The sequence below is a fragment of the Procambarus clarkii genome, chromosome 62, assembly GCF_040958095.1.
Source record: "Procambarus clarkii isolate CNS0578487 chromosome 62, FALCON_Pclarkii_2.0, whole genome shotgun sequence".
Taxonomy (NCBI): Eukaryota; Metazoa; Arthropoda; class Malacostraca; order Decapoda; family Cambaridae; genus Procambarus; species Procambarus clarkii.
The window spans coordinates 27930882-27944774 of NC_091211.1; the positions used below are offsets into that span (position 1 = coordinate 27930882).

General features: G+C 48.9%; 1 protein-coding gene across 1 annotated transcript in view; it reads left to right on the forward strand.

The window, feature by feature from the left end:
• Window positions 1–12000, forward strand: part of LOC123766393 (uncharacterized) — a 192007-nt gene extending 180007 nt beyond the window's left edge. The window contains exon 3 of the mRNA XM_045755453.2: window positions 8661–12000. Coding sequence (XP_045611409.2) covers window positions 8661–9830 — 1170 coding nt within the window. The 3' untranslated portion in view covers window positions 9831–12000. The remainder of the gene's footprint in view (window positions 1–8660) is intronic.
• Window positions 12001–13893: the final 1893 nt, after the last annotated feature.

Consider the following 13893-nt stretch of genomic DNA (forward strand, 5'->3'; position numbering starts at 1 on the left):
TGTGACACATGCATGTATACCGCACAGTGTGACACATGCATGTATACCGCACAGTGTGACACATGCATGTATACCGCACAGTGTGACACATGCATGTATACCACACAGTGTGACACATGCATGTATACCACACAGTGTGACACATGCATGTATACCACACAGTGTGACACATGCATGTATACCGCACAGTGTGACACATGCATGTATACCACACAGTGTGACACATGCATGTATACCGCACAGTGTGACACATGCATGTATACCGCACAGTGTGACACATGCATGTATACCACACAGTGTGACACATGCATGTATACCACACAGTGTGACACATGCATGTATACCGCACAGTGTGACACATGCATGTATACCGCACAGTATGACACATGCATGTATACCGCACAGTGTGACAAATGCATGTATACCGCACAGTGTGACACATGCATGTATACCACACAGTGTGACACATGCATGTATACCGCACAGTGTGACACATGCATGTATACCGCACAGTGTGACACATGCATGTATACCGCACTGTGTGACACATGCATGTATACCGCACAGTGTGACACATGCATGTATACCGCACAGTGTGACACATGCATGTATACCGCACAGTGTGACACATGCATGTATACCACACAGTGTGACACATGCATGTATACCGCACAGTGTGACACATGCATGTATACCACACAGTGTGACACATGCATGTATACCACACAGTGTGACACATGCATGTATACCGCACAGTGTGACACATGCATGTATACCGCACAGTATGACACATGCATGTATACCGCACAGTGTGACAAATGCATGTATACCGCACAGTGTGACACATGCATGTATACCGCACAGTGTGACACATGCATGTATACCGCACAGTGTGACACATGCATGTATACCGCACAGTGTGACACATGCATGTATACCGCACAGTGTGACACATGCATGTATACCGCACAGTGATACATGCATGTATACCACACAGTGATACATGTATAATTGCATGCTATACTCCAGTCCTCGGCGCCTGCGAGGATGCAACTTCTGTCGCGGAATTTTGAGGACAACCCAGTCACGTGACACCCGTGTTAGGACACCCTCGCTAGTGTTAGGACACCCCCGCCAGTGTTAGGACACCCCCAGCCAGTGTTAGGACACCCCCAGCCAGTGTTAGGACACCCCCAGCCAGTGTTAGGACACCCCCAGCCAGTGTTAGGACACCCCCAGCCAGTGTTAGGACACCCCCAGCCAGTGTTAGGACACCCCCAGCCAGTGTTAGGACACCCCCAGCCAGTGTTAGGACACCCCCAGCCAGTGTTAGGACACCCCCAGCCAGTGTTAGGACACCCCCGCCAGTGTTAGGACACCCCCGCCAGTGTTAGGACACGCCCGCCAGTGTTAGGACACCCCCGCCAGTGTTAGGACACCCCCGCCAGTGTTAGGACACCCCCGCCAGTGTTAGGACACCCCCGCCAGTGTTAGGACACCCCCGCCAGTGTTAGGACACGCCCGCCAGTGTTAGGACACCCCCCCCCCGCCAGTGTTGGGACACCCCCGCCAGTGTTGGGACACCCCCGCCAGTGTTAGGACACCCCCAGCAAGTGTTAGGACACCCCCGCCAGTGTTAGGACACCCCCGCCAGTGTTAGGACACCCCCGCCAGTGTTGGGACACCCCCGCCAGTGTTGGGACACCCCCGCCAGTGTTGGGACACCCCCGCCAGTGTTGGGACACGCCCGCCAGTGTTGGGACACGCCCGCCAGTGTTGGGACACGCCCGCCAGTGTTGGGACACGCCCGCCAGTGTTGGGACACCCCCGCCAGTGTTGGGACACGCCCGCCAGTGTTGGGACACCCCCGCCAGTGTTGGGACACCCCCGCCAGCGTTAGGACACCCCCGCCAGTGTTGGGACACGCCCGCCAGTGTTGGGACACCCCCGCCAGTGTTGGGACACCCCCGCCAGTGTTGGGACACCCCCGCCAGTGTTGGGACACCCCCGCCAGTGTTGGGACACGCCCGCCAGTGTTGGGACACGCCCGCCAGTGTTGGGACACGCCCGCCAGTGTTGGAACACCCCCGCCAGTGTTGGAACACCCCCGCCAGTGTTGGGACACGCCCGCCAGTGTTGGGACACGCCCGCCAGTGTTGGGACACGCCCGCCAGTGTTGGGACACGCCCGCCAGTGTTGGGACACCCCCGCCAGTGTTGGGACACGCCCGCCAGTGTTGGGACACCCCCGCCAGTGTTGGGACACCCCCGCCAGTGTTGGGACACCCCCGCCAGTGTTGGGACACCCCCGCCAGTGTTGGGACACCCCCGCCAGTGATGGGACACCCCCGCCAGTGTTGGGACACCCCGCCAGTGTTGGGACACGCCCGCCAGTGTTGGGACACCCCCGCCAGTGTTGGGACACCCCCCCGCCAGTGTTGGGACACCCCCCCGCCAGTGTTGGGACACCCCCGCCAGTGTTGGGACACCCCCCGCCAGTGTTGGGACACCCCCCCGCCAGTGTTGGGACACCCCCCCGCCAGTGTTGGGACACCCCCCCGCCAGTGTTGGGACACCCCCCCGCCAGTGTTGGGACACCCCCCCGCCAGTGTTGGGACACCCCCCCGCCAGTGTTGGGACACCCCCCCGCCAGTGTTGGGACACCCCCCCGCCAGTGTTGGGACACCCCCCCGCCAGTGTTGGGACACCCCCCCCGCCAGTGTTGGGACACCCCCCCGCCAGTGTTGGGACACCCCCCCGCCAGTGTTGGGACACCCCCCCGCCAGTGTTGGGACACCCCCCCGCCAGTGTTAGGACACCCCCCCGCCAGTGTTAGGACACCCCCCGCCAGTGTTAGGACACCCCCCCGCCAGTGTTGGGACACCCCCCCGCCAGTGTTGGGACACCCCCCCCGCCAGTGTTGGGACACCCCCCCGCCAGTGTTGGGACACCCCCCCGCCAGTGTTGGGACACCCCCGCCAGTGTTCACCCCCCCCGCCAGTGTTAGGGCACCCCCCCGCCAGTGTTGGGACACCCCCCCGCCAGTGTTGGGACACCCCCCCGCCAGTGTTGGGACACCCCCGCCAGTGTTAGGACACCCCCCCCCCGCCAGTGTTGGGACACCCCCCCCGCCAGTGTTGGGACACCCCCCCGCCAGTGTTGGGACACCCCCCCGCCAGTGTTGGGACACCCCCCCGCCAGTGTTGGGACACCCCCCCGCCAGTGTTAGGACACCCCCCGCCAGTGTTGGGACACCCCCCCCCCCCCGCCAGTGTTGGGACACCCCCCCGCCAGTGTTGGGACACCCCCCCGCCAGTGTTGGGACACCCCCCCGCCAGTGTTGGGACCCCCCCGCCAGTGTTAGGGCACCCCCCCGCCAGTGTTAGGGCACCCCCCCGCCAGTGTTGGAACACCCCCATGCCAGTGTTGGGACACCCCCCCGCCAGTGTTGGGACACCCCCCCGCCAGTGTTGGGACACCCCCCCCCGCCAGTGTTGGGACACCCCCGCCAGTGTTGGGACACCCCCCCCCGCCAGTGTTGGGACACCCCCGCCAGTGTTAGGACACCCCCCGCCAGTGTTAGGACACCCCCCCCCCGCCAGTGTTGGGACACCCCCCCCCCCCTTGCCAGTGTTGGGACACCCCCCCGCCAGTGTTGGGACACCCCCCCCCCGCCAGTGTTGGGACACCCCCCCGCCAGTGTTGGGACACCCCCCCGCCAGTGTTGGGACACCCCCCCGCCAGTGTTGGGACACCCCCCCGCCAGTGTTGGGACACCCCCCCGCCAGTGTTAGGACACCCCCAGCAAGTGTTAGGACACCCCCGCCAGTGTTAGGACACCCCCGCCAGTGTTAGGACACCCCCGCCAGTGTTAGGACACCCCCGCCAGTGTTAGGACACCCCCGCCAGTGTTAGGACACCCCCGCCAGTGTTAGGACACCCCCCCCCCGCCAGTGTTAGGACACCCCCCGCCAGTGTTAGTACACCCCCCCCCGCCAGTGTTAAGACACCCCCCCCCGCCAGTGTTAGGACACCCCCGCCAGTGTTAGGACACCCCCGCCAGTGTTAGGACACCCCCGCCAGTGTTAGGACACCCCCGCCAGTGTTAGGACACCCCCGCCAGTGTTAGTACACCCCCCCCCCCGCCAGTGTTAAGACACCCCCCCCCCCCCGCCAGTGTTAGGACACCCCCGCCAGTGTTAGGACACCCCCGCCAGTGTTAGGACACCCCCGCCAGTGTTAGGACACCCCCGCCAGTGTTAGGACACCCCCGCCAGTGTTAGGACACGCCCGCCAGTGTTAGGACACGCCCGCCAGTGTTAGGACACCCCCGCCAGTGTTAGGACACGCCTGTCTTGTGCTACAACACAGGCGTGTAACTCTGGACCATCCTGGCGCTCCTTACCTTCTTGCAGTAAGGTAGCAAGGAAGACAAGTTCCTTCACTCCAGGTTCCTTCCTTCTAGGACCAAATATGACCTAAAATGTTCAGATCAAGCGACCTGTTTGTATAATAAAGCAACGTGTTCCTTGCTGAGCTGTAAGGCTGTCATGGCATGAGGACAGAATTCATTTTTCCTTCGGCGTCATTACAGTAATTACCATCATCTTCAGACACGCAATTAAGTCACTTCTGGAACGCTTCCTCGGGTTCAGTACGTAACTAAGTTGCTGGAAAATGTTGTTGTTGTTAAAGATTCGCTACCCGGAACTGAAAGATCCAAGTAGCACGGGCTATGGTGAGCCCTGCTGGAAAAGATATTGTGGTAAATAAACGAGATTTTTATATATTTAGTTGTGTACAGCACTTCATGTGAATGTTAAGTCGTCTTCTGTTACCTCCTTGAATGTATCTTTATTATTCTTTATTGTTGTCTTGGTGTTCAGCTCAGGTGCTGCTTATACTTGTGCCAGACTACTTCTTGTTTAAGATTCGCTACCTGGAACAAAAAGTTCCAAGCAGCACGGGCTATGGTGAGCCCGTAGTTATGCCAGACTTAACAGTCCCTTATGGTGCTCAATTTTGGCCGGAGTTCTCGGCGACCACTGCTCCCTCGCTACAATGATGGCGTCATTATATTGCTCGAAGGCCATCGATGCGTGTTGTCACTCAGTAAATATAATGCCATTTGTTGATAATTTTGAAGATAGTTTTCAGTGGTGGATGACATATGGTAGGGTCCAGTATGGTAGGACACGTAGGGTCCAGGGTTCGAGTCTCCTACAGCCCAGGTGAATGGGATATTTGAGGGGGGGGGGGGGTAACTTGGGTCTGAGGATACGTACTGTATCTACTCTCTCGTTCCTGGCAGCTTCCTCTACGTGAACTTTGACCCTGCCTGCTTAGTGGGGAATACTGATCACTTACTCTTAAGCTTCAGGCAGTATACATTTCCAAAAATGCAAATTATATATATATATATATATATATATATATATATTATATATATAGTCATATAAAGAAAAACTACCACGTCCGCAGCTCATGATCTACAAAACAGCAGTCACGTGTTCGTGGGAAGTTTCGCAATTGTCAGATGACACCAGTCTGTCTCCCTGGGTAAACTGCTTGGATACCGCTGTAAACTAATCTGGGCACAAAGGCAGAAAATATGATGGTGTCTTGGGTAAGGAATCTGAGCACATTGGGGTGGTCTGGGCGACTCTCTCACCCATAACCGATAACGCCAGCATCTTGTCCATGTTTGGTCAAGAGCCTCACTTGCCATACTGAGAATTGCTTCACCTTCCCGCGCTTGTATGCTGCGTGGTGGTGGTGGTGAGCGGCGGTACCACAGTGACTGGACTTGGCAATAAGACCAGTGAGGTTTGGTGTGGCGCAGGAACACGGGGATACCACTTAATATGGTCAGTCTACCCTAACATCTCCATATACAGCCTCGTCTAGTCTTCTTGCCTACTCTTCCCACACTATCCATCTCTCTCGTTACATGATCAAATATAATTGTATCTCTTCCTTAAAACCTTGTAATGCGTCTACTGATGATTGTCAGTAGTGATTGTGTAGTATATATTGTACATACTGACGATCAGGTGTGGTGAGGATAGAGTATAAAAACAATGTGTTGTGAAAATATACACTGTTGTGACCGTGTGTGTTAAGATGTAACCCACGAAATTCTGGCTCTGGGGAGACCCCGTGGGACCCGGGGGTCTAGCACTAGGTATGACGAGCAAGGCCTCATGCCTCGGATTTATTATACAAGACTGTTTATATATACACACAAATATAGTATAAATTTCTCTTGTAAGTTTACATTGGAATATTCCGTTTTATTATGAGAACCTGTGAACAGATAACACACCACTTCCACAATACACATTATATTCCCCACATTTACTTTAGATTTTTTGTGTATTTGCGTCCAAGTTGTATATTTTTCTTTATGAAAGTGGATAATTGCGTGATAATATTTTCAACGATTCTTCTCATATTATTCGTGGGAATACTTTCCGGCAACTATACTGCTCACGACACGCTTCCTCAGCATGGAATGCCGCGTCAGACATTATGCTGCCTCAGCATGAAACTTCACCTCAATATGGCCACCAACCACTCGAGGGAACCCCCAGAATTGTCTATGGCGTGTTAAGACACCCCCCCCCCTTTCCAATTAGGTGGGGGGGGAGAGGAGCAAACGACTTCTGATTCCTTGTAGCAAGCTTAGAGCTTGTACTCCCATAGTTCATGCTATGCCTTACGCCACTAGTTTTCCCTGGAACAAGATCCGCCAATCGGCTACCAACCAGGGGTTATAAACCTATGGAACTGCATACCCGCTGAAGCTCTAATTGCTCAAACTGCTGAATTTTAAAATCCAGCTTGACAAAATCATCAGGACTAATGGGAGGACCTTTGACAAGCCACCGGCTTCCTGTCCTCGCCAAGGACACTAGTGAGAGCCTTCGGGTAAATTCATATAAATGTCCTCAATTCCTGCTGGGTGACTAGGGGTAAACAGTTAAGAATTGGCGGCAAGTCAATCCTCCCTGGTCACAACTCTAATCCACACCAAATCGCCGGGCGCCGCGGGGCGAGTGTGTGACCACTACGGAAGGGTGACTGACCTACAGTTGCGTAGCGCCTCTGTGTATCGTTGCGTCTTTGTTTTCTATGTTTATATTTTGTGTTTTGGGGAGTTTACTTGTCCATTCGCTGGACGGCCAACCCGTCCTAACACTGTCACATTTTGACGTATACTTTACCTAAGGCCAAAAATCCTCGTTCTAGAAAACGGCAGCAGCTCGCGAAATTGATATACTGTCCCATTTTCTGTTTTCGGTCCTCTGGTAGGTTAAGATAAGGGCACTTTAGTACGACAGTTTCTAGACGTTGGGAAACCTTAAAGAGAACGGGCTGCAGTTCCTTTAGTAGCCTGGTCGGCCCCGGTGGCTGCCATGGAGGGCAGCAGACTCCGTCCTCCCTCGCTGGTCTGTCTCCAGCTTCACCTTCTCTAATTTATTTTATTATGGAGCCCATATCCCTCCTATGGGCGGGGCAGAAAGGTTACTTACATAATGGCCTCACAAACTGAACCGCAAAATTCATTTAGCTAAGTTAGTCAGTCTTGAACTAAAGTATCTCAAATTTATTTGTTTGAACTTGTTTGAGATACACTTTGCTCTGCAATTAATAGTTTGATTTTGTTTAATTTATGTTTCCTTCTAAAATCTATATTATTCAGCTCTTCTGGCTAATGCCTCCCACATCACAAATGTCAATTCACAAAAAAAAATGTTTTAACTGTGCACATATCTGGCCTTGTCAGTGTATGACGCTATGCCGCTGATCACTCTGATGATTGATGAAGATTAAGCCACCCAAGAGGTGGCACGGGCATGAATAGCCCGTAAGTGGTGGCCCTTTCGAGCCATTACCAGTATCAAAAGATGATACTGGAGATCTGTGGAGGCGCAACTGCACCCTACGTGACGGGAGATGTCTCCCGGACCAAGTGTGGCATCGCTGATCACTCAAGTTCAAGTACGTTTATTGAGATAACAAAGAAATACATCTCAAAAGGATAGAGTAGCTTAGGCTATTTCTACCCCCTTTACTGATCACTCATGACGCTGCAGACATGTTCGTCAGCACAAGAGGTCAAGTATGTTTATTGAGATAAGCAATAAATACATCTCAAAGGGATAGAGTAGCTTAGGCTATTTCTACCCCCCCCCCACCACAAGAGGTCTATAGGTAGGTGTAGTCAAATGTTAGACCCGCGGGACAGGAATCAACATAGTAATTTGGTACTTTTCTTATATATGCTAGAAAATATTTAATGTTCCTTCAAAGTCTTAAACATTTCGAGGAATTTAAGCTGACTCAATGAGCGACCATCCCATTTACGAAAAAGAAATTCCCAAAGAGAACAACATTTTTATAACTATGAATACCTTAATTAGTTTAAAGTATTTATTTTTTAGTAGTTTAAAGTATCCGCCGGGGATTAAACCCGGAACCTGAAGACTATGAATACCGAGCGCCGTCCACTCAGCCATCGTGCCCCCTACTGCCCATACGCTGTATATAATATTCAAATCCAAATAAATTTTAACTAAATGGCACATTTAGCTAAACTTCATATGTAAAGTATTGGAGTAATTTGAAAGCAAACTAACATTCAACTTTGTGTTTCAGAACTTGTTGATGTTACACCTTCAGCGGGAGCGAGACAGTCACCTGCGCACCATCCAGGCCCAGTTGCTCCTGTTTGAGTCGCAGCTGCGCCGGAGACAGAAGGAGGTGGAGGCATTACTGCAGCAAAAGGATGCCACCATTCATCAGCAGCAACACATCATACTTTATCTCTCCCGGGCCCTCAATGCCAACCAGAAAGCACGACACGTGCTTCAAACTTCTAACCAAAATACAAAGGAACAGATTAGCAAGATACCCAGTGATAAAGAAGCCCAAGACGACGAGAACACTCAAAATAAAGATAATCAAACCACAGGCTTGCTTATTACCTCGACAAAGAGTGACCCAGAAAGCCTAAATGATAGTGATAGCGCAATCATGCTTGAGGATAACTTCGACTTCCCTGTGTTGATACCAATGGGTAAGGGAGAGGTTAAAGTTGTGCGAAGTGTTTCTGATGCTGTGGAGGCAGCCAATAGGTCATCCTGCTCCACAGCCATATCTGCCGTAGGTACATCGACAGCTTCAGTCAATAGTGCCCTACTTGCGCCAGGTTTCAGCTCCGGTACTGGGCCGGGTTCGCTGTCCACATCACCCTCTTGTTCTAGTGAAGAAAGCGATGACAGCCCAGCGTGTACATTGACCAAGGGCCGTGCAGAGCTCTTACGAACAGTTTATAGCTTGGAAGAGGAGGAAATCTGCCACGCACACCAAGAACACGACTCTTTATTAGAGGACACAGTTTCACCGACTCCCTCTCTAGTGCCATCCGTGACACCCTCCTTGCAGTCCATCCTCAAAGTTACCTCACACTACGACTCAGATGCCACGCTGAGCGACGGAGAGAGTGAGGATGAGGAAGAGGATATTGTGCCACACTTCGATGATTCGGCCAGTGACAGAAGACGGCTGCTGGGATCGTACGAAAAGCTTAACACTCTGGGCGCAGCTCCAAAGAAGGTTAAGGCTGAGGAAGAGATCCAAGTGACATACAACCGCGTCATGAGCAACCACAGATCTGTCACCAAACCCAAAGATGTGAAATATCGACGTATCAACAAGGCAAAGTCGAGGTCACTGGAGGAGCTGAGAGGGAAACTTAAATATTGGACTGACAGAGGAGGGAAACAGTCACTGTCTGTGGACCTGGACAACCACTCTTATGCCTGAGGAAGGGTAGTGAGAGACCCCCCAAGGTCAAGGGTACAAGGACAAAGCTCCTAGGCCAGTGAACCTAGGCTCCTAGGTTCAACTGTCCTCGAGGAGCCCGGTTGGAGCGTCAGTGTTGAAGTGAAACATAACTTTTGTGTAAAGAACATTGCTCAGAAACTTTTATGTTTACACATGGACCAAAAAAAAAAATTGTATCTGAACAAGTTTGTACATATGAATTTTGTCCTAAGATTCTTCATAAACCTGAGTGACGCTCCAGTACACAGGCCACCGAGGCATTATGTTAATGTATTTATATTCCTAGTTTTGTGTATAGTGACCCGCATCACCTTGGTAAAGGTGGGACCACAGTACCAGTGACACCCTCAATGTTACCAATCCAGTGTTGGGAGGACATCTGATAACCCCCCTCCCCCCCCTCTCTCTCTCTCTCAGTTGTCACAACTACCGCTGAGAGCATTTTCCGCACCAAGTGAAGTGTTGTCATTCTGATCAGCATCAGTCATGTGTGCTTATCTCTGCCATCCATCACATTGAATCATATAAAGCATCGAGTTCTAGACATGGAAAATAAGACAAAATACAAATACAATTTTCACCCAGTAGATATTTTTGTAGTTTCATAGACTCTGGGTGACTGCAGTAACAATTGTCACAGGAACCTTTATGTACAGTATTGTGTATAGTGTTGACCCAGAGTTGTGGAGTGTGCGAGCCACCTGGACGACTCCTCCGCCTCTACTAGTCTCCAATGTTTAGTGAACAAGACATTCCGCTCAGTGGTGTGTCTTAGATGCATCCTTAGCTCACTTGCTCTTTGCACTACACTTACTCTCTTCCAACACTTGTCACTACTTACAATTTCATCGTCAGCAGTTTGATTGTTATTAACTTTAATCTTCTGTTGCAACCAGATTCTTGATAAAGTTTATATAATAGAACACTGGAAGACCTCAGTGTAGGTCTCTGGCAGACCATAAGACCGGTGACCACAAGACCATCCCCGCCCAACACAAGACGAAACTACGACGTTGCTGCAACGTTCGAAAAGTTGTAACACCTATAACAAGTTGTAACAACCAATATAGCAAGTTGTAACAACGTTCTAATACGTCATAAAAACGTTATAATAAGATGTAACAACTTTATTACAAATTGTAACAAGCGGAAAATATGGCCAGCTTCGTTGTGTTTACAGGGCAGTGACCACAACAAACACACACACACACCCTACACACTCTGCATATTTATATTTAGTGGTGGGGTCTCGGCCCTCAACACACACGTGCAACCATCGAAATATCCAAGACACTTCAACTATTAAATGTTTAGTTTAACATGGAAATAATTCTAGAACTCTATTCATGCAACCCGTCCTCCTAATAGAGCGTCGCATTTTGACGTGTATTCCAAGGCCAAAAATCGTCGTACTAGAAAATGGTAGCAGCTCAAGAAATTGACATACTATCCCGTTTTCTGTTTTGGGTCCTCTGGTAGGTTATGATAAGGACACTTTAGTACGACAGTGACGTTTGGGAAACCTTAGGACCAACGGACTGATTCATGGGTTAACTTGTCTGCGGATCTAAAGACAATGCTACACAGTACCTGTGAAAGGATGTTGACCAGACCACACACTAGAAGGTGAAGGGAGGACGACGTTTCGGTCCGTCCTGGACCATTCTCAAGTCGATTCAAAGGAAACCGTTTCATGTCAAAGGAAACCGTTTCCTGTCAAAGGAAACCGTTGCTAAAACATTATACCCAGTAAGGACTTTCACAAGAGTTTACCTATTCCCAGCAGATCTTCCAAAGGATGTGACCAAAAGCAAGAATCTGTGTAGCAAGAATTGTAATAATCATACCGTACAACTTTGGAAGCAAAATAGCTTAGCTGTTCTGGGAGCAAGTTGGCTCGACAGCTTGGAGTCAGACTCACTATAGTTTGATCAGGTCCTCATTCTCACAACTTCTCATACACTCTACTGCTGCACTTTCCTCGTCTTCCTTTAGTCATCTGCTGAGGTTGCTGAAGCTTTAAATGTATTTTTAATCATACAGTGGAGTCTTAAATATGTTCCTGTGAATTTTCATACTTATGTATGTATTGTATATACAGTATTTGATAATTGTGATATGTATTGTAATTAAAAGTAATGACAATTTATGATTGTATTATACATAACTGCTTCATTTGTTACTATAACTGTATATTCTTTAATATATATATATATATATATATATATATATATATATATATATATATATATATATATATATATATATATATAATACTGCCCAAACTAGGTAGAAGTAAACGACACGGCGCTGAAAACCTGAGAACAGGTTCCAGTTCATGGCCCGAGATCTAAATCACAACACAACACAACTGACCAAGCTATATTTTGCTGTCAATATCAATGTTAAACTCCAACACTTCGCCCTCAAGTCTTCAGACTTGATGTAAATAGATCAGTTATTATAACACACAAAACTGAGATACTTGAAAAAAAAATACAGGCTTGTATATCCCAGTTAATGGAAAACATTTCCTGCCGGACTGTGTAAAATATTAATACCGTTCATTTAACTTTACACATGCAGCGATTCCTTACTGGTAAACAGGCACACGAGGTCACGATGAGCACCAAACTTTAAAGTAACAATCAAAAGAAGGTAAGATTACCTCTGCCCGAAACGCTACGCGTACTAGTGGCTGTACAAGAATGTAACAACTCTTGTATATATCACAAAAAAAAAAGATCTGAAGATGACTTAGTACCGTCTGTCACACAATGCTCAAAAGTTCCAAGTTTTCAACCATGATGTCAATATGAGAGAAAAAACAAGTACTGTACAGCTAATACTGTAATATGTATGAAGACAATTGTTATGATCAACACTAGTGGCTGCCTCATTGTCAGTCATGAGGCATATTATATATATATATATATATATATATATGTATATATATATTATATATATATATATATATATATATATATATATTATATATATATATATATATATATATATATATATATATATATATTATATATATATATGCGAACAAGCCTGAACGGTCTCCAGGCATATATGCAACTGAAAACTCACACCCCAGAAGTGACTCGAACCCATACTGCCAGAAGCAATGCATATGATGTACAGGATCCCTTAACTGCTCGACCAACACAACTGGACAAAAGAGGATGGTAGCCGAGGCTAATTCCCCATCCCCCCGCCGTCATTCTGTTGGTAATTTTGGGCATGGTATTTTATCAAATCACTTCATTCTTTGATAAAGAATGATTTGATAAAATACCATGCCCAAGATTACCAACAGAGTGCCGGCGAGGGGATGGGGAATTAGCCTCGGCTACCATCCTCTTTTGTCCGGTCGTGTTGGTCGAGCGGTTAAGGGATCCTGTACATCTTATGCATTGCTTCTGGCAGTATGGGTTCGAGTCACTTCTGGGATGTGAGTTTTCAGTTTATATATATATATATATATATATATATATATATATATATATATATATATATATATATATATATATATATATATATATATATATATATATATGTCACCATACAGCCATGGAAGGATGGTAAACAGGTCGTATGGGACTACACGTGTGCGTCTACATTGGCTGACACCTATCTACCTCACAGTACAGCTGAGGGAGGCGGGGCGGCCACTTTCAGAAAGACCCAGAAAACTAATAAGTACAGGGACCTAGAACGCTGTTACAGGTTCGTGCCAATAGGCTCTGAGACTGGGCGACTGGAGTAAATGTGCACTTAAGTTCCTGAAGGAGGTGGGTGAGGAACTCATTAGGCAAACTAGAGTCTCAACAGCGGCCAGTTTCCTGTTCCAGCGCTTCAGTGTCGCGATCCAGAGAGGAAATGCTTTGCTGTATCTTGGGCACGAACCCGGCCTCCGAAGAGCTGGATGAGGTCTTCGAACAATGATTGTTATGTGTGTGTTTTCTGTAAACTTTAACACAATGTAATAAAATTAATAATAAAAACGAAGAATAGGGTTGGTAGAAGAAAATAT